Genomic DNA, 27770 nt, shown 5'->3' on the forward strand with positions numbered 1-27770 from the left:
GGGACTTTGTTTAAAGAAGATCCGCCTCTGGGGTTTTATATTGCTCTGGTATTCATGCCAAAGACACACCAGCCCTCAGTCACTGGGAGAAGAACCTCTCGTACCCTCGGTGAGTACTGTACAGCTTTTGCCACCTCTTCCTTTCCGGGGCTGCCTGGCCTCCTGGGTGCGGGAGGTGCCTCCAGATTGGCCTGACTTCTGTGGCGCTGGCCCAGATCACATGCCAGGGCACTTGGTGGGAAGCAGCACCTGCGAACATACTGCAGCCTGCCGGGAAAAGGCATCGCTGGCCATGGGACATCCTGGGGCAGGGGCAGCTTGGAACCGTGCTCCCTGCCTCAGAAGGGGCTGGTGGGATATAATGCCTGCAGTCTGTACTAGCCCTGCTCCCTGGGGTCAGTGAAGGTCCACATCCTGATGTCCTTTGTCTTGGGTTAGAATGTCTGGGAGGCTGTTTTAGGGGATCATATACTTTGCAGAAAAACAGCTTCTTTTCAGAATACTTGAGTTAAAGCCAACAGTGGTCCTGGCGTCCGTGAGCTGTTTAGTCCATGAAATGGCTGTGCTGGGAATGGGAGGGTATTTTCTTCAGATCCCCTGGGTCTCTCTCTGTCCTCTGATTTGTGCTTGGCTGAGGAGAATGGAGGGCTTTTGCAGTCCTTGAAGGCTCTAGGATCATTGGGGGATGGGGAAAATTCCACTTGCCCTGTGGCATCATGAGGTTTTGGGGTAGAAGGACCTTGGGGCCCATCTAGTTCATTCTCCTCCTCTGATGAGGACATTGAGGCCTAGAGACATTCAGCCACTCATTCAAAAGACTCACACCCAACTGTGACCCATTTGCAGATGTCATTACTCCCCAACCCACCCAACACACACAGACACACGTGCACAAAGAACTAAGAGGAAGATGAGATTAAGGGGCCACTTCCACGTTTGGCATCAGAACTCACTAGCATCTCTTCACAGATGAGGCAGGCTGGGTGTGGCGGTGCAGGCCTTGAAGGCAGACTGTCAGGCTAACCAAATTACTGAGCGACCTCAGCTTCCTCACCTGGAAAATGGGGGCAAGAATAACAATATCTACTTGGCGATGGTGTGAGGATTAAATGAGAGAATGCATATCTATGGCACTCAGCTCAAGGCTGTCAGGGCCCCGCCCTGAGTTCTCAAACTTTAAGAATCACCTGGAGGGCTTGTTAAAACATAGATTGCCCTATGCCCCACCCCAGATTCTGATTCCAGTAGGCCGAGATGTGGCCTGATACTTGGGATTCCTAACAAGCTCCCAGGCGATGCTGAGGCTGCTGGTCTGGGACCACACTTTGTACAGCGAGGCTCTAAGTGCTCACTTTGATTACCTGAATGTGGGTTTGGACTCTCATACTAACCCTTGGGCTGAAAAGAGGCAGAGCTTCCTGTGACAGAGATGGATGGGTGCTGGAGAAACTGCAATGAACAGTAAGATCCTACATGCCAGGCCTGAGAAAAGGGGATGGGCTGTGTGACATCATGAACTTGGGGCAAGATATCTTTCCACTTTCCCCTTGTTCATTCTGCCAACATTTACTGAGCACTTATTATGGGCCAGGCACTGTCCCTGTTCCTTAGGGACAGTGGAGAGGCTTCTGCAGTTACTGGAAGAGACAGATAAACAGATGAGAACCATGGAGCAGGCCAGGCACAGTGGCTCACGCCTGTAATCCCAGCACTTTGGGAGGCCAAGGCGGCGGATCACCTGAGGTCAGGAGTTCAAGACCAACTTGGCCAACATGGTGAAAAGCTGTCCCTACTAAAAATACAAAAATTAACCAGGCGTGGTGGCAGGTGCCTGTAATCCCAGCTACTCAGGAGGCTGAGGCAGGAGACTCACTTGAACCCGGGAGGTGGAGGTTGTAGTGAGCCGAGATCATGCCACTGCACTCCAGCCTGGGTGACAGAGTGAAACTCCATCTCAAAAAAAAAAAAAAAAAGAACCATGGAGCAAATAAGTACATGAAAGGGATAAAGCCCAGGAGGAGCCCATCACTCAGCCCAGGAGTTATCAGGGAAGACTTTCTGGAGGAAGAGGTGCCTGAGCTTGGTCCTGAAGTAAGGTAGTCCTGGTAAAGAGTGAGCATGGTTTTTGGGACTCAAACGACTCAACTCCACTGAATTTAGATGGCAAGGCAAGAATCAGGTAAAACTAAATTCAGAGGGGTCAACAGGGCTGGATTACAAGAGCTTTAGACTCTAAAGGATCAGGCTATGGGGAGCCATGGAAGGGTTTTAATCTGGAGGGTATCTGGAGGGTATCTGTTGAAGGGGCTGCTTTGGCAGCTGTGAGGAGAGTGGACTGAAACAGGGCAAGAGCACAACTGCAGCATGCGGTGGTCCTGAGCTGGTGGCATGGGTGCCGTGGAGGTAGAAGAAAGAAGGGCTGGTGATAGGTTGAGAGGGAAGAGGGCGGCACCAGGGCATTGGGCGTGGGCTCAGGGTGGGTGGTGTGAGTCTGTGAGGGCAGCTCCAGGCAGAGGCTGGTGATGAGGAGAGCAGTCCTGGAGGTGTGGAGTTGGGGTGCCAGGGTGGGGGGGTTGGTGGGGGAGATGCACAGCAGGCTCTGCAGGCCTAGAGCTCAAGAGAGGGGTCTGGACAGGAGCAGAACCAGGGGAGTGAATGGAAGGCCAGGTAAGAGCCAAAAGAGAAGGCACCCGAGACAGATTCTGGAGGATCCAAAATATTACTCAACAGAGTTGTTTTTAATTGAACTCATGTATATATATGAACCTCGTGAAGATACCACAAAGTTAATTAGAGGTGCTGTTAGAATTTTCCACCATGGCAGTGTTTTTCATAGATGATTTCTCTCTGCCAGGGTTTCTGATGGTTTGTATATACCCGTAGGCAAATAATAAAAGGCAGAGAGGCAGCTGCTTACATGTCACTTGAAGCCCTCACCCAAAAACCTGTCCCTAGCTATTGTTTGAAATCTCATCATCACAGAGGCCCTCCTTTTAGGCCTAACACTTTCTGTCAAAATGAAAATGTCTTTGAGAACGGACATAAATTCAACTTTCAATAGTCATTGATGTGTGAAGCGGATCATTCAATTCCTTTCAATATGACAGGCTTCATCCTGGGAGCAAGTTTTGATGGAGAAGAATAAGAGAGATTAATAAGAATTATTATTCTTTGCAGCCTTTGATGACAGGGATTTGTGAGGCCCAGAAAGTAAATATTTTAGGCTTTCAGAGCCTGAAGGTCCCTGTCACAAGTACTCAATTCTACCATTGTAACAAAAGCAGCCATAGATAATATGTAAGTGAATGGGTGTGGCTGTGTTTCAGTAAGACTTTATTTATTAGACTCTGAGACTTGAATGTCATAATTTCCATGGGTCATGAAATATTTTTCTCTTTTGTTTTTTTCTCAACCATTTGAAAATGTAGGGCCAGGTGCAGTGTTTGCACCTGTAATCCCAACACTTTGGGATGCCAAGGCAGGAGGACGACTTGAGGCCAAGAGTTTGAGACCAGCCTGGGCAACATAGCAAGACCCTGTTTCTAAAAAAAAAAAAAAAAATTGAAATTAGCAGAATGTAGTGACCATGCCAGCCACATGCCTGTCATCCCAGCTCCTAGGACGAGGAGAAAGGATCCTTGAGCTCAGGAGTTCAAGCCTGCAGTGAGCTTGATGATGCCACTGGACTCAATGCCTAGGTGACAGAGTGAGGCCCAGTATTTAAAAAAATAGAAAGGAAAAACCATCCTGAGATATAGGCCATATAGAAATAGGCTGGAATTTGCCTACATTTACAATGTCGACGGCACCTTCATTTCCATTCCGTCATCTTGTGAGATAGATACTATCATTTCTGTGTTCTAGCGGAGGAAACTAAGGCCCAGGGAAGGACAAAGGGACTGGGCTGTGGGAAGGGGGAACCAGGAGGGAGAAGAGGGTAAAGGAAGGAGCAGTGAGAAGATTTCTAGAGCCAAATTTGTCTCCTTCTAGGTACTGGGGTGGGTGGATTTTAACAGCTCTGCCCTCACATGGTGTTTGGGGTGGCCAGGGAGACAGACGGGTGAGTGAGCAAATGACTTGCACTCATTATGTCTTTGGTTTCTGGGCACCTTCGGGGCAAAGGGAATAAAAGCTTCGTTCTTGAGTCAGTGAGAGCTTCAATGAAGCCCAGATGTCATTCGTGCTGAAGGAACCAGAGCAACTCTCTGCTCCCCGCCAAGCATGAAGCGGTTGTGACCCCAGGAAACCACAGTGACTTTGGCTCTGGTTCAGCTGACATGCTCGAGTCTAGCCACAAATTACCAGAAAGCAGCTGAGGAAAGTTTAGAATTTCTCCTGGCAGAGACAGTACAGGAGTCTGGCTCCAGGGTGAACACCTTCTTCTCAGAGCAGCACGGACCCTTCGGAGGCTCGACTCCACCAGCCCTCCCCCTGCCTTTCCTCTGCCTTCCCCGCCCTCGCTTCACATTGGATTTTGCCTTCAAAATAGTAAACTCCAAGCCACCTGAAGTGCTGCAGAACAGCGTTGTTGACAGCTTCAAGCCGCCTTGTGGCTTGTCCCAGCCGCTGCTCTGCACTGGAAACAAAGTTCCAGGCTCTGCCTCTTTCTGTGTGTGGGAATCGCTGGAGTGAGTTTGGGGAGGGAGACAAAAGGGCTCATTGAAAACCCAGACGGGCTTGAACCATAAGTGACACAGGAGAGAGGGACGCTGAGGCACCCTAGAGGGAGACAGTGTCCGAGCACAGCTTTGCCTCTTTTGCTACTTCCTCGCTTTGGAGGTTGCTTTCCCCTCAAAGTGGACCACCTGCTAGAGCAGGGCAGCACTGCTGTTCACTGGCCAGCTTCGAGAGAAAACTGCCCATGTGATTCTAAGTCAGGCCCTTGTGACTGAACCATCATGAGGCTGGACTGTGGGGACTCAGGTGGCAGAGCACACCGGGTCTGGGAGGGGGCCACTCAGATGGCGACATTGTCATTCAATATTTATTGAACACCTACTGTCTTAATCCATGTTTGTTGCTACCACAGAATATGTAAGACTGGGTTATTTATAAACAATGGAAATTTATTTCTCAAAGTTCTGGAGGCTGGACGTCCAAGATCAACGCACCAGCAGATTCAGTGTCTGTCTGGTGAGAGCCCAGAGCCTGCTTCCAAGATGGCGCCTTGTTGCTGTGCCCTCACGTGGCAGGAGGGCAAGAGAGAGCGAGAAGGGACCAAATTCGCCCTTTTATAAAAAACCCATTCCTGAGAAGGACATTAGTCCATTCAAGAGGGCAGAACCCTGCTGCTAAAATTGGTAACGAAATTTCAACATGAATTTTGAAGAGCACAAACATTCCAGCCATAGCACTGCCTATGTGTTAAACACCCACTTAGGTGCTGGGGCTGTAAAAAGTAAATCTAGGCGTGGCCCTGGCACAGGAGGGACTCCATTTCATAGAGAGAAAAGAACACAGACCCTTTTGTTTTAGGGTGCTTGCTGCCAACAGCTCTGGACAGACAGGCTGAAGCAAAAACACCAAACATGGAGAAGTTATGACAGCTCCCCAAAGTAGTGAGGAAGGCACATCTCAGGCTTGGGAAGTGTCCTCGGTGGGTGCCAGGCCTGCCTCTCCCAGCCTCTTCTCAGTGAAGAGATCTCTGGCTAAGTTCTTTACCTTCTCTGAGATTTGGCTTCCAAATCTATGAGATGGAATTAAAGATATCTTCTCTCGGGGCTGTTTTGAGGATTAAATAGATAATATATGTGGAAAACCCCATGTTTTTTAAAATTAAAAATCCATTTATACCAAAAATGGGAACACTGAACATACCGCTGTTTCACCTACCAAAGCAACTTGCACCTTTTCTATTGCATTAAATATTTTAGTTTCTCCATTGTATGGAGGCTTCCAGCAATTTGTTTACAAGCCAACTTATTTATTATTCAGTAACTTTTTTTTGATATTGAGATCGTTCCTAATTTTGATCATTTTAAACAAAGGTGTGAAAACAGGCCAAATCTTTTCATTCACCCATGACTGTTTCACAAAGATAGATTTGTAGAAGTGCTTTTGGGGAGTCAAAAGGTATGTACATCTTTAAGGCTTTTAATAAGTATTTTCTTTTTTTTTTTTTTTTTTTTGAGAGGGAGTCTCGCGCTGTCGCCCAGGCTGGAGTGCAGTGGCCGGATCTCAGCTCACTGCAAGCTCCGCCTCCCGGGTTTGCGCCATTCTCCTGCCTCAGCCTCCCGAGTAGCTGGGGCTACAGGTGCCCGCCACCTCGCCCGGCTAGTTTTTTGTATTTTTTAGTAGAGACGGGGTTTCACTGTGTTAGCCAGGATGGTCTCGATCTCCTGACCTCGTGGTCCGCCCGTCTCGGCCTCCCAAAGTGCTGGGATTACAGGCTTGAGCCACCGCGCCCGGCCTTAATAAGTATTTTCAAATTCCCTTTCAGAAAAGTAGTACAATTTGACACTCACAAGCAGTGAATGTGAAGCCACTTCTCCACACCTTTGCCAGCAAGGGTGGCCCCAAGAACCACACACAGTACCCCAGCTAAGGGCAGAGGTAGCTTTTATCCCGGCCATAGCACACTACTAATGATCAACAAGACGCCAAGTCCTGCTCACAGATGCTAAACAAGAGCTTTCTTTTTTTTTTTTTTTTTTTTTTTGAGACAGAGTCTTGCCCTGTCGCCCAGGTTGGAGTGCAGTGGCGTGATCTCGGATAACTTCAAGCTGTGTCTCCCGGGTTCACGCCATTCTCCTGCCTCAGTCTCCTGAGTAGCTGGGACTACAGGTGCCTGCTACCATGCCCGGCTAATTTTTTTTTTCTTTTTTTTTTTTGCATTTTTAGTAGAGATAAGGTTTCACCGTGTTAGCCAGGATGGTCTCAATCTCCTGACCTCGTGATCCGCCCACCTCAAAGTGCTGGGATTACAGGTGTGAGCCAATGTTCCTGGCCACAAGAGCTTTCAGAGTTTGGTTACTGAAACTCACAATATAGGAATTCATATTCATTTCATTAAATTTAACCTTGGCTGTGTGTGGTGGCTCACTTGTAATCTCAGCACTTTGGGAGGCTGAGGCAGGAGAAACACTTGAGCCCAGGAGTTCAAGACCAGCCTGGGCAACAGAGGGAGACTCCGTCTCTACAGAAAAAAAATTTTAAATCAGCTATGCATAGCAGGGCGTGCCTGTGATCCCAGCTACTGGGGATGCTGAGGTGGGAGGATCGCTTGGGCCTGGGAGGTCGAGTCTGCAGTGAGCCGTGTTCTTGCCACTGCACTGCAGCTTGGGTGACAGAGCAAGACCCCATCTCAAAAACAAAACAAAACAAAACAAAAAACTATTTTGATTCAGCTCATTTTCTCTGCCTTTTGAGATCTTCTTGGATTTTTATTCTTTCACCCAGTGTATTTAATATTACTCTGTCCCTGCTGTTTTGTCTGAAAACTTGATCAACGTGTGCTTTATATTTTCATTCATTTATAAAAATGTCACATGAGAAAGGGTCGAGAGTAGAGCCCTGAGACATATTGCTGCCTCCTCATTGACACTGACTGAGGCAGCTGCAAATATACCAAATTGTATTACTGCTTAGTACATGGCTTTATCAGGAGGGATATCCTATTCTGGACCTTGTGGGCTGGTTTAGAGAATGAGGACTCATCACTGGCGCCATGGGAGACATAAGGATCAGCAGAGACAGAGGCAAAGCTGGATTTAAGAAGTCACAGCAGGCCTCTCCCCTAGTGTGAGCCTTGCTTTGAATATAACTGGGAAAGGCTTCGTTTTACTCTTGAAAATGTTAACAAGCCTCTGCTCAGTGTCTACCTAGCCTTCAGACCTCACATTCTCAGGCCTGTGGTGCTGTCTCCTCTCTGCTTCAGTCACAGTCTTCTCTGTCCAGCTTCTGCATGAGGCCGTCTGGGACCAGGATCACAGGTTTCAGAAGTTCCCCTCTCCCCGCTCCATGTCATAGGCACCTGCGGTCACACATTCCGGATAAAACTTCAGCCCGCCTTCTCTTTCTGTGCCTGGCACTTCTCTTTTCTCTGGACTTCTGGAAGTCTGCCTCCTCAGCCCCTCAGCTGGGGCCTTCCCCACTTCTGCCCCGCCCCACTGGGTCCTCCCAGGCTAGGAGGCAATCTCTCACCATCTTCCGAGGCTCTGTTGCTTCTCCTTCATCACCAAATTCCAGGAATTTGTCAGCTGCTGTTTGTAACTCAAAAGAAAGAAAGAGAAGGAAAGAGACACAGGAAGGAAGGAAGGCAGAAAAAAAGAAAGAAAGAATGCATGCAGCAGATGTTGGGAAAGTTAATTTCTTCATTAGTTTGCATCCATCCTAATTCGGATCTCGACATGGGGGAGGGAATCCTCTGTTGTCCCCATCTGTCCAGGCAGCATACAGTGAGTCCCGTCGTGGAATTCCTTCTTTTCCTCTCTCTTCCCAGAGTGCCCCTTCCTTGTCAAGGTGCTTCTACCCTTAGGAGTGTGCATTTCACCTATAACCACTGCCTATTTTTTCCTTAGTGATATGTTATGCTAGTGATTTTTTTTTTTTTTTTTTTTTTGAGACAGAGTCTTGCTCTGTCGCCCAGGCTAGAGTGCAGTGGCCGGATCTCAGCTCACTGCAAGCTCCGCCTCCCGGGTTCACGCCATTCTCCTGCCTCAGCCTCCCAAGTAGCTGGGACTACAGGCGCCCGCCACCTCGCCCGGCTAGTTTTTTGTATTTTTTTAGGAGAGACGGGGTTTCACTGGGTTAGCCAGGATGGTCTCGATCTCCTGACCTCGTGATCCGCCCGTCTCGGCCTCCCAAAGTGCTGGGATTACAGGCTTGAACCACCGCGCCCGGCCTATGCTAGTGATTTTTAATTATATAAACTATATGCAAATGCAGCCTCCTTGTAAAAAAATTAAAATATTGTAGATATAACACAGCACTTCCTCTCCCAGTTCTTCTCCACACTCCCAGAGGTAATCACTATAATCGGTTTGCTAGGTATCCTTCTAGAACTTTTAGCCTCTTTCTTTGGCTTGTATGTGGTCACCTTCTCACTGCATCCTCCCATGGCCTACCCTCTGCATGCATCTGGATCCTAATTTCCTCTTCTTATAAAGACACCCATCCTATTGGAGTATTCATATTGGATGACAGCCATATTGCATTAATCTCATTTTAACTTAATTATCTCTTTAGAGACCCTATCTCCAAACACAATCATCTTCTGGGTACTGGGGGTTAGGACTTAAACATGAATCTTTGAGGGACACAATTCACAATTCGGGTAAAGGGAAGAGGCTCAACTGCCAGAGAGTGGGAGGCCAAGTCCATGCCTGTCCCTCCTGGAAGTGTGCCCTGGTTGCAGGTAGGATCAGGCCCCAAAGCCAAGAAACTGTCTCCAAACTGATTTGACAAGTGGCTGACAAGTTCTCTTCTCCCACAAACCACAAGGTGCTCCAGTCCCCAGCTCACTCGGCCACTCACACCATGTGTGAAGAGGAGACCACCGCACTCGTGTGTGACAATGGCTCTGGCCTATGCAAGGCAGGCTTCGCAGGAGATGATGCCCCCCGGGCTGTCTTCCCCTCCATCGTGGGTCGCCCTCGACACCAGGTGTGTGCTTATCTGGATACCAGGCTTTGAGCCACTAGGAGTAAGCGCTGCACTGTGAGACCCTGTTGAGCTGGGGGTTAGGGGAAGGGAGTGTGTGTGTGTGTGTGTGTGTGTGTGTGTCTGCATGCACATGCGTGCATGCATGCCAGGTGTAGGAAGTTCTTTTCTGATTAACTGAGAGAGCAGGACCCTTTAAGTAGAAATATCCAGGGCCAAAACCAATATACGTCGGACACACAATGACACTATTATGTCTGGCTTACATTTGGGCGGTTGCTAGGTTTGGAAAAATTAATTGAACAAGCCTCTTGCCTTTAAGAAATTTACACTTTGTGAAGAAATACACTTAACTAGTCAGAGATCATGGGCTGTGATAGAGGTAAAATATTTCACAGGAAGGGAAAGGTGTCACAGAAAAAGGAGTACCTGAGAATAAGAAGGATTTCAGCAGGTGGAGAGAATAGCAAAGATTTGGAGATCTAAAAGTGCAGGCACAGAGGATTTGAGGAGGGTACATACAAATTGTGTGTGTGTGTGTGTGTGTGTCTGTGTGTAGTAGGATGAGGGGAAGAAGTGTATGGGTGGGGCTTGTTTTATCTCAGAAAACAACATTGTCTGAAGAGAAAGAAGAAAGGCCAACCCACAAGAAATCCTCCACCTTCTCTTCCTGACACCTCCACACTCACTGGTATCTGCTCCATCCTGTCTCCTGCTGTCCTGTTTCCAGGGGAAGAAAGCTGTTTTTCCCATCCTCATCCTTCTTCAGAGACCTTCCAGTGCCTGAATCCCTCTGTGTGGAGCCCTCAGTCAATTCATTTCTCTTTTCTTCTCTTTGCATTGCAGGGTGTGATGGTGGGAATGGGCCAGAAAGACAGCTATGTGGGGGATGAAGCTCAGAGCAAGCGAGGAATCCTAACTCTCAAATACCCCATTGAACACGGCATCATCACCAACTGGGATGACATGGAGAAGGTATCTGTAGACTCCCCCTTAATGAGCCTGCTTTAATGATCACCCATCGTCACGACCCTCATATCCATAGGCCACTGTGCTCTGTCAACTCTCAATCTAAAATGCTTCTCACTTCCGTCTTTCCTTTCTTTTCAGCCCCACAACCATTTCTCCAACCTAGGCTGCCAACATCTCTCCCTGGACTATTGCAATGACTTCCTGGCTGATTTCTTGGTCTCTTGCCCTCATTCACCGAATTCATTCTCTACACTGCTGCAAAGCTGATCTTTCTAAACACAGGTCAGCTCATGTCACTCACCTCCTCAGAAATCTTCAGTAGCTCTTCATTAACCAACAGGGGGTTCCTAACTCCCTGTCTTGGCATCGGAGGACCTGTCCCCGCCTAATCCCCATGATCATCTTTTCCTGCAATATTTACTCAGGCCAGTGCTCACCCCGTCTTTAAAATGCTGGTGCTGGCTCAAGAGAGGCAAACAGCCGTCTCTCATTCTTATCTTCCCTGTCAAGACTTCACATAGGTGGACTGATGCTAGAGTATGATGATGAGTCTCCAGTGAAAGTTTTTAAGTAGAACTCTCTCAGGGTTTCTAGAAGCCTTTTTGTTTAAGAAAATATGGTTCGGGGGGGCGGCGGAATTTTTAAATGGTGGAGCTCATGGTCAACAAAATTATGTGTGCAAAATGCTAATAGAGCCTTTCTAATATTCTTGCGATTAACTCTGCTGACAGTTGGCTGAGTGTTCTTGTTTCTGCAATGGCTGTCTTCGGAAATGTGATACAGGGCTTACTGAGCAGACTGCAACTGGAAATGAGGAATGTTGACTTGAAGTCTGTAATTCATTTATACTTTTCTCTAAATCCTAGATTGAATCACTCGATGTGAGATAAGTACTGCATATAAAATGCAATAGATTTCACGTTACACAGTGGAGAGGGTAAGAGCACAGACATTAGAGGCAATGGCAGGAAATCCAGGTGCAAAACCCACCCTATAAGTCTTAGTTTTCCCATTTGTAAAGTGAAGATAAAAAACACTTTGTGCTTTAGGTTGCTTTGGAGATTGAATTAGGTAAATGCCTAGTATAATCCCAAGGCATGGAACATACTTATGTGCTCGATAAGTGACACGTACGATTCATAGATATGTAACATTATCTACTTTAAAAACATAATAGGCTGGGCATGATGGCTTCCGCCTGTAATCCCAGCACTTTGGGAGGCCAAGGCAGGTGGATCACAAAGTCAGGAGTTCAAGACCAACCTGGCCAACATGGTGAAACCCTGTCTCTACTAAAAACACAAAAAGTAGCTGGGCGTGGTGGTGGGCGCCTGTAATACCAGCTACTTGGGAGGCTGAGGTAGGAGAATCGCTTGAATGCAGGAGGCAGAGGTTGCAGTGAGCCGAGATTGCATCACTGCACAACACCGTGGGCAACAGAGACTCCGTCTCAAAAAATAAAAAATAAAAATAAAAAAACACACACACATAATAGAGGCCAGTGGCTCACGCCTATAATCCCAACACTTTGGGAAGCCAAGGCAGGAGGATAGCTTGAGGCCTTCCTGGGCAACATGGTGAGACCCTATCTCTATGAAATAAAAATTTAAAAGTTCACTGGGCATGGTAACACATGACTGTGGTCTCAGCTGTTCAGGAGGCTAAGGCATAAGGATCACTTGAGCCCAGGTGGTGGAGGCTGCAGTGAGCTGTGTGTTCACACCACACTGCACTCCAGCCTGGGTGATAGACTGAGAGCATGTCTCAAAAACAAACAAAAAAAAGAAAACCAAGAAGGAAAGGAAGGAAGGAAGGAAGAAAACATAATAGACAAACTATTTTATTCACAGTAGTGACAATGTGTGAACTCTTTAAAGAAACCCTTAAAAATAAATTATGTGCCTTAAGGCCGGGCACAGTGGCTCATACCTGTAATCCCAGCACTTTGGGAGGCTGAGGCAGGCGGATCACTTGAGGCCAGGAGTTCGAGACCAGCCTGGCCAACCAACATAGTGAAATCCTGTCTCTACTAAAAATACAATAATTAGTTAGGTGTGGTAGTGGGCGCCTGTCACCCAGCTACTCCAGAGGCAGGAGAATCGCTTGAACCCGGGAGGTGGAGGTTTCAGTGAGCCAAGATCGCATCACTGTACTCCAGCCCGGGCAACAGAGTGAGACTCTACATATAATTAAAAAATATATATATATAAAATAAATATAAAATCATTTCATTATATATAATCATTTCATTATATATCTACAAATCATTATATATGTATATATATATCTCATGTGCCTTAAAAACCATATTGGGTAAAAGTGTCAAATGTCCTCAAATTAATTTATAGGCTCATTGCATTCCAATAAAAATTATGCGGCATAATTCTAAAGTATGTTTGCAGAAATAAATAAGCAAAAATTATGAAACAAAATGAATTTTTTAAATTATGAAGGAAGACATAATATAATGAAATACAATATAAATTGTAAAGTTAAACAATTTGATACCAGCAAAAAGGTAAAGAGGAAATATATAATAAATGAAACTTCCAACACAAGAGAGGAGGAAAGGACTATTCAACAAATTATTCTGGGACAACTGATTAGTTATTCTGGGAACCGGAGAATCTTGGTTTATAGCCCTAAGCTCACACTATTTCACCAAAACCATGTCAATTAAATATGAAAGTTAAACGTAAACATTTAAATTACCAAAAATATAATACAGTTAATGTGGACATTTAATCAAACTTCTGGTAAAAGTGGTCATAGAGAAAAAGAATGACAAATTTGACTTCTTAAAGAATCATAACTTTTAATATCTCAAAAATAACCAAATTTAAAAGCCAAATAACAAACTGCAAAAAAAAAGTACAATGAAGAATTAATATGAACAGTTAATGCAAATTGACAATTAAAAATATGAAGTGTACCCCAGACGAATAAAAAACAAACACTTAATTAGTTGAACAGAAATTATGAAAAGCTGCAAATGTGAAAAAATTTAAACTCATTTGAAACAAAAAAATCAAAATAACTAGGTATGATTTTTACCTATCAAATTATTTCACATTTTAAGAGTGAGAGCACTGAATTCAGGTAAGGATGGGGTAAAACAGCCACTTTTTTATTCTGAAGTAAAGAGTGGTTTAGCCTATTTGTTAATAACAGAAAACAGAAAGTCTTCCAATTGCCATGTTCTTTAGCCCAGTAATTCCACTTTTAGGATCTTCTTCTTTGGAAAATATCCTGAATACAAAAAATAAGTTGCCATATGCCAAAGATAACTATCATAGGATTATTTATAACCAAAAATCAAAGACACCATGAATAGTAATGTGATTAAATATATGATAGTATATGATAAAATGTTATATAAGCATTTTTAAAAGTTTGTTTAGTTTATTAAAAACAAATATTTATTATGAAAAGTAAAATGATTTATGTTATAAAAACAAATTTTAACATAGTCTAATAATAATAAAAGGATATGAAATAAATAATGATAGTGATAAATTTAAAAATACATAAAGACAAAAGATTAGGAAAAAGAAAAAAGTCAAAATGTTAACTGTTGGTTGTTAGGTGATGGACATAGGAGAGATTTTTATTCCAGTAAAAAAAAATTTTTGGCTGGGCGCGGTGGCTCAAGCCTGTAATCCCAGCACTTTGCGGGGCCAAGGCGGGCAGATCACGAGGTCAGGAGATCGAGATCATCCTGGCTAACACGGTGAAACCCTGTCTCTACTAAAAATACAAAAATTAGCCGGGTGTAGTGGCAGGTGCCTGTGGTCCCAGCTACTCGGGAGGCTGAGGCAGGCAAATGGCGTGAACCCGGGAGGTGGAGGTTGCAGTGAGCTGAGACCGCGCCACTACACTCCAGCTTGGTCGACAAAAAAAAAAAAAAAAAATTTTTTTTTGAGGTAGGATTTTCCTCTGTCACTCAGGTTGGAGTGCAGCGGTGCAGTCATAACTCACTGTGGTCTCGGCCTCCTGGACTCAAGGAATCCTCTTGTCTCTGTCTCTGGTGTAGCTGGGAACACAGGTGCACACCACATCCAGTTGATTTTTAAATTTTTTGTAGAGATAGGGTCTCACTTTGTTACCCAGGCTTGTCTCCAACCCCTGGGCTCAAGCAATCTGCCTTCCTCAGCTCCCCAAAGTGCTAGGATTACAGGCATGAGCCACCACACTCAACCTTAAAAATATTTTTCTAACTTTAAAAATTATCAACATCTTTAACTTTTAAAGTATAAAAACTCCAAAAAATAAACTAAAATCAAGTGCAGATGCTTGAGCCCAACATCCAAGGATTCTGGTTCAGTGGATCAGATGATCCAAGGTGACTCCGGGAGAGGGTCTCTAGGAAGCACATTTTAAGTAGCATGGGGTCCCCTCCTTAAGACCAGTTGCTGTCCTTTGGGCTCCTGTGCAGTGCTCACAGTCCAGGGCCTCTGCCTGTGCCATTCCCTCTGCCTCAGATGCCTTTCACGGCAGCCTCTGGAGACCTTCTTTTGCTCTCAAGGCCCATTTAAATCCCTCAGAAAATGAATTACTCCTACCTCTTCCTTCACTTAAAATGTGGCTTGTGTTTTTCTTTTTGTTTGTTTTGGTCTTTTTTAACCATCTCTCTCCCCTCTGGACTTTGCAACCGAGAATTGGGTGCCATGTCTGATTCATATCTACCCTCATCACACTTACCACCGTCTTAGCACAAACCTGGTGGTCCATAAATACATGGGTCCAATGGCATCAAATGACCCTGTGCCTCACCTCTGAGGAAACCAAAGCCCCACGTCCCTGCTACACTTTGCCCAATCCTTCTACAAGACTCCTTTTTGGTTGTACTTGATCACTGAAGAAGAAACTGGACACGGGAAGAAATTAACTTCCTCTAAAACAGTGGTTCTTTTTAAATTTTGAGACAGGGTTTCACTCTGTCGCGCAGGCTGGAGTGCAGTGCCATGATCACAGCTCCCTGCAGCCTTGACCTCCTGGGCTCAAGTGATCCTCCTGCCTCAGCCTCCTAAGTAGCTGGGACTACAGGCAGGCACTACCATGCCTGGCTATTTTTTTATCTTTTTGTAGAGACAGGCCCCCACTATGTTGCCCAGGCTAAGCAGTGGTTCTTAACCGGGATGATTTTGCTTCCCAAAGGACATTTGGCAATGTCTGCAGACATTTTTGATTGTCACAACTTGAAAACTGCTGCTAGCATCCAGTGGGTGGAGACCAGGGATACTGGTCGGCCCTCTACAGCAAAGAATTATCCAACCTAAAATGTCATAGTGCTGCGATTGAGAAACCCTGCTTTAAAGCACCAGGCTGGCCAATAATAGACAGTGAAAATTGAGCCCAAGTGCCTCTGTCAGATTCTCAGCAGGAGACAGTGTACATTCAGCTGGGGTTTTGAAATTGATGGACATGTATACTCAGCTGGGGTTTTACAATTGGTTAAATGAATGTCCTACAGAAATGTGCATAGGGTTAAGGCAACTGCAAAGGGATGTCGAGGCACCCAAGAACCAGCAACAGAGGGAGCTCTCACACCCCTAAACATGAAGGGGCCAGGTGACGAGGGCAGTGTCACTGGAGCTTAGAGAGAGCTTGAGCCCTGAAAGAGGGGCTGCCCAACAGGAACTGTGCTCATGGAGGGCCACGCTATTGTCAGGAGATAAACCCTGACTTATTTTGCCCTCCTACTTTCCAGTCTCTTGCAGGTATCTTCTATCAGCCAAATATAGCCAGAAGCCAGAAAGCAGTGAACACTTGAGTGACAATGTGCCTTGCATCACCCAGTGCACAAAGGCAGGGGAGAGACTGTAGCAGAGTGGAGAAGAGGGAAGGTCAAATGGAAATAATGAACACATAGAAAATACTGGTTCCAGGTCTGAGTCCTACCTGGGGCCCTGTTGAGAAGGAATATACCCTTTAAATGTCAATCAGAAATTTCCAGGGCTGATCATTCTCCTCTCCAGATCCATCCCGTCCTGTGTAACATGGTGCCACACTCTCCCAGCAAGGGAATGTCAGTCAGAATGTTCCAGCCACTGGGAGTCTGCCAGGTTCATCTGGCTTTTGTCTCCACTAGATCTGGCACCACTCCTTCTACAATGAGCTGCGTGTAGCACCTGAAGAGCACCCCACCCTGCTCACAGAGGCTCCCCTAAATCCCAAGGCCAACAGGGAGAAGATGACCCAGGTAAGAAGCCAGGAAGACTTAAACACTGGCACAAGAAGGCAACACAGATGCCTGGCCAGATACCTTCTCCCCTTCAAATATCAAGGCAACAGAACTCTCTGAGGACCTGCTATGTCCATAGTCCATGCCAGGCCCTGGGGGAGTGGGTGTGGAATAATGAACTACCAAACTGGCATAGTTCCCGCCCTTAATGAGATTACAAACCATTCTACAGGCCAAGAAGTGCTGTGATTTTTGCCAGATAATCTTTTATTCTTCATTGTCCTTTAAGATCATGTTTGAAACCTTCAATGTCCCTGCCATGTACGTCGCCATTCAAGCTGTGCTCTCCCTCTATGCCTCTGGCCGCACGACAGGTGAGTAATCCTGTAATCCATTCCTTTTCTGACTTCAGGGGAGGTGGGGAAAAGCTGGGGTCTGGCAGAGGCTCCTGCTCAGAGGAATCAAAGGGACGGCTGAAGTCCAGGCAAAATCTTGCTTAGGGATAACAGGTGAGAATGCCTGTGTGGAATGCCAGATGTGAGCCTACCTGGTATAGCTGGAAAAAACATCCAGCGAGAACTGTTTCCCTCACAGTAATCATTCCAGGAGCTTCTACACATACACACATTCCAACAGTACTGGAATGTTTCTGCTTCATGAAGCAGAAAGAGTAGAACCTGTGGTGGTGGAAATGTAAGTGCAGTTACACATAGATTAATGACAGGGATATGTTCCAAGAAATGTGTGTCATTAGGTGACTTCGTCACGGTGGGAACATTAGAGAGTGTACTTGCACAAACCTAGATGCTATAGCCTACTACATGCCCAGGCTGTATGTCATGGCCTGTTGCTTCCAGGCCACAGACCTGTATAGCATTTAACCATGGTTAATACTGTAGGGAACTGTAACAGAATGGTTATTTATTTGTATAGCTAAACATATTGAAACATAGAAAAGTTACAGTGAAAATATGGTATCAAAGATAAAAAATGGTACACCTGTATAGGGCACTTACCATGAATGGAGCTTGCAAGACTAGAAGTTGTCTGGGTGGGTTAGTGAGTGAGTAGTGAGAAAATGTGAAGACCTAAAACATTACTGTGCACTACTGTAGACTAAACACTGTACACATCGGCTGTACTACATTTATAAAAATATTATTCTTGGCCAGGCATGGTGGCTCACGCCTGAAATCCCAGCACTTTGTGAGGCCAAGGTGGGCAGATCACATGAGGTCAGGAGTTCAAGACCAGCCTGGCTAACATGGTGAAACCCCGTCTCTACTAAAAATACAAAAATTAGCTGGACATGGTGGCAGGCGCCTGTAATCCCAGCTACCTGGGAGGCTGAGGCAGAAGAGTCGCTTGAACCTGGGAGGCAGAGGTTGCAATGAGCCAAGATCACGCCACTGCCCTCCAACCTATTATTTCTTATTAAAGAAATAATAAAAAATTATTATTTTTTATTATTCACTGCACAATAAAAAAATTATTATTTCTTTAATAATTAACCTCAGCTTACTGTAATTTTTTTACCTTATAAACTTTTAAATTTTTTAAGCCATTTTTACTTTCTTTGTAGTAACAGAAAACTATTTTCTTTTTTCTGTGATTTTTTTTTTTTTTTTTTTTTTGAGATGAAGTCTCGCTCTGTCACCCAGGCTGGAGTGCAGTGGTGCAATCTCAGTTCACTACAACCTCTGCCTCCTAGGTGTAAGTGATTCTCGTGCCTCAAACTCCCAAGTAGCTGGGACTACAGGAGTGTGCCACCATGCCTGGCTAATTTTTGTATTTGCTTTTTTTTTTAGTAAAGATGGGGTTTCACCATGTTGGTCAGGCTGGTCTCGAACTCCTGACCTCAAGTGATCTGCCCAGCTCAGCCTCCCAAAGTTCCGGGATTACAGGCATGAACCATCACCCTCAGCCAAAAATATTTTCTTTATTTATATTGTTTATTCTACAAGCTTTTTTCTATTAAATTTATTTATTTATTTTTTACTTTCAGAGCTTTTTTGATAAAAACTAAAATATACACATTAGCCTCGGCCTGCACAGTTTCAGGATCATCAATACCACTGTATTTCATCTTCGCATCTTGCCCCACTGGAAGGTTTTCAGGGTTAATAACATGCATGGAACAGTCATCTCCTATGATAACAATGCCTCCTTCTGGAATATCTCCGGAAGGACCTGCCTAAGGCCTTTTTACAATCAACCTTTTTTTAATAAGTAGAAGGAGTACACTATGATTAAAAACATAGTATAAGAGGCTGGGCGCAATGGCTCATGCCTGTAATCCCAGCACTTTGGGAGGCCGAGGTGGGCGGATCTCTTTGAGCTCAGAAGTTCAAGACCAGCCTGGGCAACATAGCTAGACCCCATCTCTACAAAAAATACAAAAAGTTAGCCGGGCGTTGGTAACTCACGCCTGTAGTCCCAGCTACTTGTGAGGCTGAAGCTGGAGAACTGCTTGAGCCCAGGAAGCAGAGGCTACAGTGAGCTGAGATCTTGCCACTGCACTCCAGCCTGGGTGACAGAGTGAGACCCTGTCTCAAGAAAAAAAAAAAAAAAGATAGTATAAGAAATACATAAGCCAGTACTAGTATCATAGTCGTTTATTATCATCATCATAATGTATGTGCTGTACTTTTATACAGCTGGCAGCGCAGTAGGTTTGTTTATACCAACATTACCACAAACACGTGAGTAAAGCGTTGCCCTATGACGTGATGTCAGCTATGATGTCACTAGGCAATAAGAATTTTTCAGCTTCCTTCTTATATTATGGCACCACCATTGTGTATGTGGTCTGAAGTTAACCAAAATGTCACTATGTGGACATGACTATATGTGGCCTTGGTATAGAAGTGTGCTCAGGGTAACAGAGAAAATCTCAAAATAAAATGGTCTTTAATAGGGACTTGACAGCTTCCATAAACATTTGTTTAAACATTCATTCATCATTTATTCACTGACTTATCCATTCATTCATCCATCATATATTTTCCATTACTCCCTACAATGTGCCACACAGGCATGGTACCAGGCCATGGGTATACACTGACAAATAAGACAGACTTTGTCATTATGGAGCTAACAGTTTAGTGGGAGATAGACAAAAGCAAAAGATAATTTCACTGCACATGATAAGGACAATGATGGAGAAATGCATGGCATATACAGTTTCACATCCTGCACTTTGCATTTTTGTTTTTGTTTTCGTTTTGAGATGGAGTTTCACTCTGTTGCCAAGACTAGAATGCAATGGCGTGATCTTCGTGCACCACAACCTCCACCTCCCGGGTTCAAGTGATTCTCCTGCCTCAGCCTCCTGAATAGCTGGGATTACATGCATGAGCCTCTGCACCCGGCTAATTTTTGTATTTTTAGTAGTGACGGGGTTTCACCATGTTGGCCAGGCTGGTCTTGAACTCCTGACCTGAAGTGATCTGCCTCCCTCAGCCTCCAAAAGTGCTGGGATTACAGGCATGAGCCACCGTGCCTGACCTTGCACTTTGTTTTGTTGCAAACATCATGTTTAATGGCCACGTGGTAGTCATTGTATGATGGTTTCATTATTTATTTATTTTACCACTTCTCCATTGCTGGAGTTTTAGGTTGCCTCTCATTTTTATTATAAAATATGCCGTGATTCAGATCCTTATACAAGAGTAAATTACTGGTTTCTGGACATTTATTTTGCATCTGGCCCTTACTGAACCATCTAACTGGGTCTAATAGTTTCTTAATTGATTCTGTTGGGTCTTCTATATAAAACCACATTATCTGCAAATAATGACAATTTTGTTTCCCTTTGGTAGTCATACCTCTTATTTCTATTTTCTGTTTCACTGCAATTGGCTAGGACATCCTGGACAATATTAAATAATAGCGATGATATTGTAATGCTTTCTCATCAGTTATGACGTGGCTCTTAGATTAAGAAATATGAGGCTGGACTCAGTGGCTCACGCCTGTAATCCCAACACTTTGGGAGGCCGAGGCAGGTGGATTGCCTGAGGTCAGGAGTTTGAGACCAGCCTGGCCAACATAGTGAAACCCTGCATCTACTAAAAATACAAAAATTAGCTAGGCATGGTGGTAGGCACCTGTAATCCCAGCTACTCAGGAGGCTGAGGCAGAGGAATTGCTTAAACGCAGGAGTTGGAGGTTGCAGTGAGCCGAGACTGTGCCATTGCACTCCAGCCTGGACAACAAGAGCAAAACTCTGTCTCGAAAAAAAAAAAAGAATATGCAGTACAGACTTAATGACAAATTGACAAGTATGCATTACCAGTGATGTGTTTCAAGGAATACAAAAAAAAAGGACACATTTTACTTGCCTTCCAGAGGCCTACAGTCTCATTTGGGGGGGGAAAAAAAAAAGTGATATACATAAAAAGTAAAAAATATGATTGATGATTCTTGTGATGGGTGAATATCCTTAACTGGTAAAGGAAAATATGGTAGTTAGATCTCATTGGTAACAGTCCTAGAAAGAGACTGATGAAAGACAAGAATAAGATTTTTATAAGCCTGATCCTCTCTGTCCACAGGCATCGTCCTGGATTCAGGTGATGGCGTCACCCACAACGTCCCCATCTATGAAGGCTATGCCCTGCCCCATGCCATCATGCGCCTGGACCTGGCTGGCCGCGACCTCACTGACTACCTCATGAAGATCCTCACAGAGAGAGGCTATTCCTTTGTGACCACAGGTATCCAGCCCCTTTGTGGATACCACAGGTATCCAGCCCCTTTCCTGATTCTGACTAGAGCTCAGAACCAAACTGGTTTAGGACCAGAAGCTCTCAGAACCAATGAGAATTCTGTGGCTCTGTGTCTTTAAACTCTCCTGAGATAGACCTGGAGGCCTTAAGCTGGGGCTGGGCCTCTGGATAAGACCAGATAGTCATAGAAGCAGTCCCTCCTTCCTCAGGGACCAACTGCCTCTGTCCATGTCCTCACCAGGACTAGGGCTAGTTTTCACAGGACTGAATGGTAGTGAAGATCCGCTGATGCATTTCATGACCTAGGGGCACCTTTGGTTTGAGGACAAATTGAATAAGTGAGGCCCGAATTTCTAAGGGGAAGGTGTCATGTGGCCCACCTGGGCAATTGGCATTTTTAGGTGGGAGCCTCTTTAGATTCTGTAAGATCAAACATCTAAGTCTGAGTCTAGACCAGAAATGTGTCCTGCAAAGCCCCCAGGAAGACCTAAGGCTTTGTCAGAAATCTCATACAAAGTCCTGCTTGGGAATCAAGACTTGAGACTCCCTCTTTAGAAAGGGGAGTAGAAGAATTAAGATTGAATGGAGTGACCCTTGACCCTCTTCGGGGCAAGTCTATCATCATCCTATGACTGAATCTAAAGTAGATGTGAGGCCAGGCGTGGTGGCTCACGCCTGTAATCCCAGTACTTTGGGAGGCCAAGGCAGGCAGATCACTTGAGGTCAGAAGTTCTAGACCAGCCTAGCCAGCATGGTGAAATCCTGTCTCTACTAAAAACACAAAAATTAGCTGAGCATAGTGGCACACGCCCATAATCCCAGCTACTTGGGAGGCTGAGGCAGGAGAATTGCTTGAACTCAGGAGGTAGAGGTTGCAGTGAGCCAAGACAGCACCACTGCACTTCAGTCTGGGTGACAGAGTGAGACTGTGTCTCAAAAAAAAAAAAAAAAAAAAAGAATAAAGTAGATGTGAGAAGGAGGTTTTCATGGAGATCAGAATGGGACAACCAAACTAACAGGGTCAGTATTCACCTTCTGTCATTTCTGCTCCTTCCAGCTGAGAGAGAAATTGTGCGAGACATCAAGGAGAAGCTGTGCTATGTGGCCCTGGATTTTGAGAATGAGATGGCCACAGCAGCTTCCTCTTCCTCTCTGGAGAAGAGCTATGAGCTGCCAGATGGGCAAGTTATCACCATCGGCAATGAGCGCTTCCGCTGCCCTGAGACCCTCTTCCAGCCTTCCTTTATCGGTGAGGTGCTGCCCACAGTCCCTGCCAATCTCAGGAGGGGAGTGTAGAAGGGTGGGTGAGGTATGGAGAGAGAAATGCCAGGAGTCATGGACACTTTGTTAATTACATATGCATACCTCACATTTTCCTAGGAAAGGCGAAAAGTGTATTTAAAAAAAAATAGAGAAAATCTCATTTTAAATAAATGGGAAAGGAAATCAAGATACCGGAAAAGCAGAACAGGAAATATAACATGAAACTAAGAATGAAGTTAAAACGCAGAAAGTTTGTAGGCAGCAATATAGCAAGGTCAGGTTGTAGTTTAGCAAGATTCCTCTATCTACAGTGTGGAATCATATTGCATGGATAAAAGTCCGGAGACTTGACCGGGCACGGTGGCTCACGCCTGCAATCCCAGCACTTTGAGAGGCCGAGGCGGATGGATCACAAGGTCAGGAGTTCAAGACCAGCCTAGCCAAGACAGTGAAACCCCATCTCTACTAAAAATGCAAAAATTAGCCAGGTGCCTGCAGTCCCAGCTACTTGAGAGGCTAAGGCAGGAGAATTGCTTGAACTTGGGGGATGGAGGTTGCAGTGAGCCAAGACCGCACCACTGCACTCCAGCCTGGGTTGCAGAGTGAGACTCTGTCTCAAAAAAAAAAAAAAAAAAAAGACTGGAGGCAGCTAGGCACGGTGACTCACCTGTTATCCCAGCACTTTGGTAGGCCAAGGCAGGCAGATCACTTGAGCCTGCAAGTTTGAGACCAGCCTGGGCAACATGGCGAAACCCCGTCTCTATGAAAAATACAAAATTTAGCAGAGCGTGATGGTGCATGCCTGTGGTCCCAGCTACTCAGGAGGCTGAGGTGGGAGAATCACTTGAGCCCCAGAGACATCAAGGCTGCAGTGAGCCGTGATTGTGTCACTGCACTCCTCCAGCCTGGGCAACACAGTGAGAGTCTGTCTCAAAAGAAAAAAAAAAAAAAAAAAGACTAGAGGCAAGGAGACCAGGCAGATGGCAAGAGCTAGTTTGGTATGCAGGACCTTTTGCTCCAGGAGACTGTGATGCCAGGCTACAGTAGCTGGATGTCAATCTGCAGGCAATGGGGGACTGTCAGGTGACATGATGAGTATACCCATACAATGGAATCTTATTTGGCAATAAAAGGGAATGAAGTATTGATCCATGCTGTGACCCTGAAAATATTATACTAAGTGAAAGGAACCACACACAGAAGACCACATGGTGTATGATTCCACTGACAAGAAACATCCAGAATAGGCAAATCTCTAAAGACAGAAAGTGGATTCACTGTTACCTAGGGCTGGGGCAGGGATGGAGGGGAAAATGGGGAGTGACCACTATTAGGTATGGGGATCTCTTTTGAAGGCATTAAAAATGTTCTAAAATTGGATTTTGGTGATGTTTGCTTCTGCGGATATACTGAAAACGACTGAATTATATCTCAAAAAGTTATGAAAAAAGAAAGATGATATAACAAAAGTGTTCCTTTAGAAATATGCCTCAGGCAACAGTGTAAAAGATCAGGCCGGGCGCGGTGCCTCAAGCCTGTAATCCCAGCACTTTGGGAGGCCGAGAGGAGTGGATCACAAGGTCAGGAGATGGAGACTATCCTGGCCAACATGGTGAAACCCCATCTCTACTAAAGATACAAAAATTACCTAGGCATGGTGGCGCGTGCCTGTAATTCCAGCTACTTGGGAGGCTGAGACAGGAGAATCGCTTGAACCAGGGATCGGAGATTGCAGTGAGCTGAGATCACGCCACTGCACTCCAGCCTGGTGACAGAGTGAGACTCCGTCTCAGAAAAAAAAAAAAAGATCAATCAGAACAGGGGACAATAAAGGAAAGGCCATGACAAGGGAGGGGGTCTGATCTTATCATCCTTTTGGGAGATATTAAGGTTCTGAACTAGGGTAGTTGCAACAATCAAAGAAGGGTCATTTGAGGAGCTGCATGTGTGCGTATTTATGAAGTGATGCCTGTTGACTAGACACTGTGATCTCCATTAGGCATGGAGTCCGCTGGAATTCATGAGACAACCTACAATTCCATCATGAAGTGTGACATTGACATCCGTAAGGACTTATATGCCAACAATGTCCTCTCCGGGGGCACCACCATGTACCCTGGCATTGCTGACAGGATGCAGAAGGAGATCACAGCCCTGGCCCCCAGCACCATGAAGATCAAGGTGGGTCTTGCCTCAGTTCCCTCCATCCTGTTCTTTGTATAAAGTCTTGCCTACTTGGGAGTTCCTCGGAGGCAGGCTGCCAGGCCTGGTAACTTGCTGGTCTCCTGGGTTCAGTATCATCCTGGACTAGAGCCAATTTTATCCTGGGGAATTATGTTCCTTGGGCATTGATGGGCTAAAGACCCACTTAGCATGGATCTCAAACATAATCACAGGAATGTCACATAAGAAGAGGCTGAAAGAATTTGGGATGATGAGAATATTATTCAGGTGTAATGGCTCATACCTGTAATCCCAGCATTTTGGAAAGCCAAGGTGGGAGGATCACTTGAGCCCAGGAGTTGAAGGCCACATGAGCTCTAACTGTGCCACTGCACTCTAGCCTGTCTCTAAATATAAATTCAGATAGATCCTGTCTCTAAAAATAAATAAATAAATAATCAGGAGACCGGAAATAGAAGAAAAGAAAAGAAGGTCACACTATGGTATCTTTAAACTTTATTGCTCCGGAGGAGGTTGAAAGTTCCAAAGAGTGGATGTTTTTGTCATAGGGCCAGCTCTGCTTCAAACTCAACAGGGACATTCCTTGATTCCTGAACATCTCTGATCTACTGTCCCATCTTGGCCATGCCCTTCCCCATACTGCCTCCCAACAGAGCCTCTCACCTCCTGGGCATCTGCAGGATGGGAGCTTCTCCCCTGCCTCTGGTCTCCAAGCAGTCACACAGACATTTTTAGCTCCTTCTAGGAACTTTGCTGCTAACAGTTTTAGAGAAAGCATTGGGAATAGAAATAACACATTGGTTGAAAGTTACAAAGTCTCACAATAAAGCTGATCTCTGGGGAGTAGGCCTGATGTGAGGAAATGTGTTCTCAGTCAATATTCTAAGAACCTTCATGAAGGAAGGCTGCCCCGGGCCTTCCCCCTGCCTAACAGATGGTGTTCATCACAGAGAAATGGAGCAGACCATCAGGAAACTGGTGAGAACTTGTGGGCTCTTCTCACCCAGAACCACAGGAATGGTGATTACTGAGGCCTGTCCTATGGAAAGCATCGTGCCAGGCCTGGGGCAGGGGCATTTTACCAGGACTGGGTGTCAGGATACCATGCCTGGCCTCACTCCCAGATTGTGGTCCAATAAGTCTGAATTGCCCCCATCACCTACACTGATAAACAACCACCAGTGATCTGATGCATTTCCCAATTCATGAGCCACTGCTCTGACTTTAACAGTATGTGCCAGCCTTCATGGAGTTCAGGATCTAATTAGTAAACATGATCAATACCAGGACAACCTAAATAAGAAAAACGGAAGGGAAAGGACACTCTAAGCAGAGGAAGCAGAAGAAGCAAACATGTCCAGGTGGGTCTGTGCTTATCTGAGCACCTATCCAAACTGGACAGCAGGACTTGTATAGGGGAACTGGGGGAGATGAGGCAAGTCTCAAGGACATGAAAGAATAGATTTGGGGTGGGGGTGGGGCTCATTTAGGACCACCAACCTAAGAGAAGCCAGAGTTTTCTCATGAGAAGTGTCCAACAACAAAATCTGTTACCTTGTTAGTGGCTGTGCATTCCCAGTCCTTGAAATAATCTGTTCAAGGAGCATTTAGGTGACTTTTGTCTGCCTGGATAATAAAATATCTTCTAAAGATCCTTCTTATTCTACAATTCCATGATCTCTGTGATTTAGGGAATATGTACAGAGATTCTAAGGCAACAAAAAAAATCAATTTATTATCTGGTTTGCTCTAGCACTGAATTCTTAGACCCTTCAAAAACTGGAAAATTAGTTGAAGAATCATAGTCCTGGATCCCCTTTGAGGTAGAGTTCAAAGTTGTTTGACCTGACAACGAATTTCTAAAAGCTAAGCCCAGGATTCCTAGCGGAAAGCATGAACAATGTAAGATATAAATTTGAGGACTTCTGAGATATAATCGGATGATGACAGATAGCTCAAAACAGGGTTTTGGTAGACTGGTTTGTACTCAGGAATGGAGGAAGCCCAGCCCAACCTGCCCATGCATCCAAACTTCAGGCGAGAACAGAACAAGGTTCCTCTTATAGATATTTGTATTGGTCAGCTATTGCCAAGTAACAACTATGGAATCTCAAGGGCACATAACAGTGAGCATTTATTGCTCATGCATCAGCTGGGAGTTAGCTGATCAAGGTCAGGCTTGGCTAAGTAAGTGGCTCTGAATTAACTGCAGGTCCAGCCAGCTCAGGTCAAGTCCATATTTCTCATTAACGGGCCCAGGCTGAAAGAGGTCCCCAGGGGCAGCTCTTCTCATGAAGATGGCAGAGCAAGAGAACATGCCCAAGTACACAAGCATATTTCAAGCCCCTGTTTGTGTTATGTCTGCTAATATCCCATTGGTCAAAGCAAACACAATGCCCAGCCCAGAGTCACAGGGAGCAGTGCACTCTTTCTAAGGAGGGATTAAGGGAAGAGTGGGGAAGTGAAGGTTTTGAGCAAAAATCTAATCTATCACAATGTTTCTCCTGTTCTTTTCTGACCATGGGGTTCCCCTTTTCTGGGATAAATAGATATTTGGACCACCCTGCTTATTGCCTTGGGGACTGATCATGATTCACCACATTTGTTCTTTGCAGATTATTGCTCCCCCAGAGCGGAAGTACTCAGTCTGGATTGGGGGCTCTATCCTGGCCTCTCTCTCCACCTTCCAGCAGATGTGGATCAGCAAGCCCGAGTATGATGAGGCAGGACCCTCCATTGTCCACAGGAAGTGCTTCTAAAGTCAGAACAGGTTATCCAAGGATCCCCTCGAGACTACTCTGTCACCAGTAATGAAACATTAAAACCTACAAGCCTTA

General features: G+C 45.3%; 1 protein-coding gene across 1 annotated transcript; it reads left to right on the forward strand.

The window, feature by feature from the left end:
* Positions 1–27770, forward strand: ACTG2 (actin gamma 2, smooth muscle). The gene is made up of 9 exons (XM_007970198.3): positions 1–109; positions 9442–9603; positions 10447–10575; positions 16664–16774; positions 17046–17130; positions 21313–21474; positions 22544–22735; positions 24749–24930; positions 27549–27770. Exons 2-9 carry the CDS (start codon positions 9478–9480, stop codon positions 27690–27692), a joined length of 1131 nt encoding a protein of 376 aa, XP_007968389.1. The 5' UTR covers positions 1–109; positions 9442–9477; the 3' UTR covers positions 27693–27770.

Source organism: Chlorocebus sabaeus, chromosome 14 (assembly GCF_047675955.1).
Source record: "Chlorocebus sabaeus isolate Y175 chromosome 14, mChlSab1.0.hap1, whole genome shotgun sequence".
NCBI lineage: Eukaryota > Metazoa > Chordata > Mammalia > Primates > Cercopithecidae > Chlorocebus > Chlorocebus sabaeus.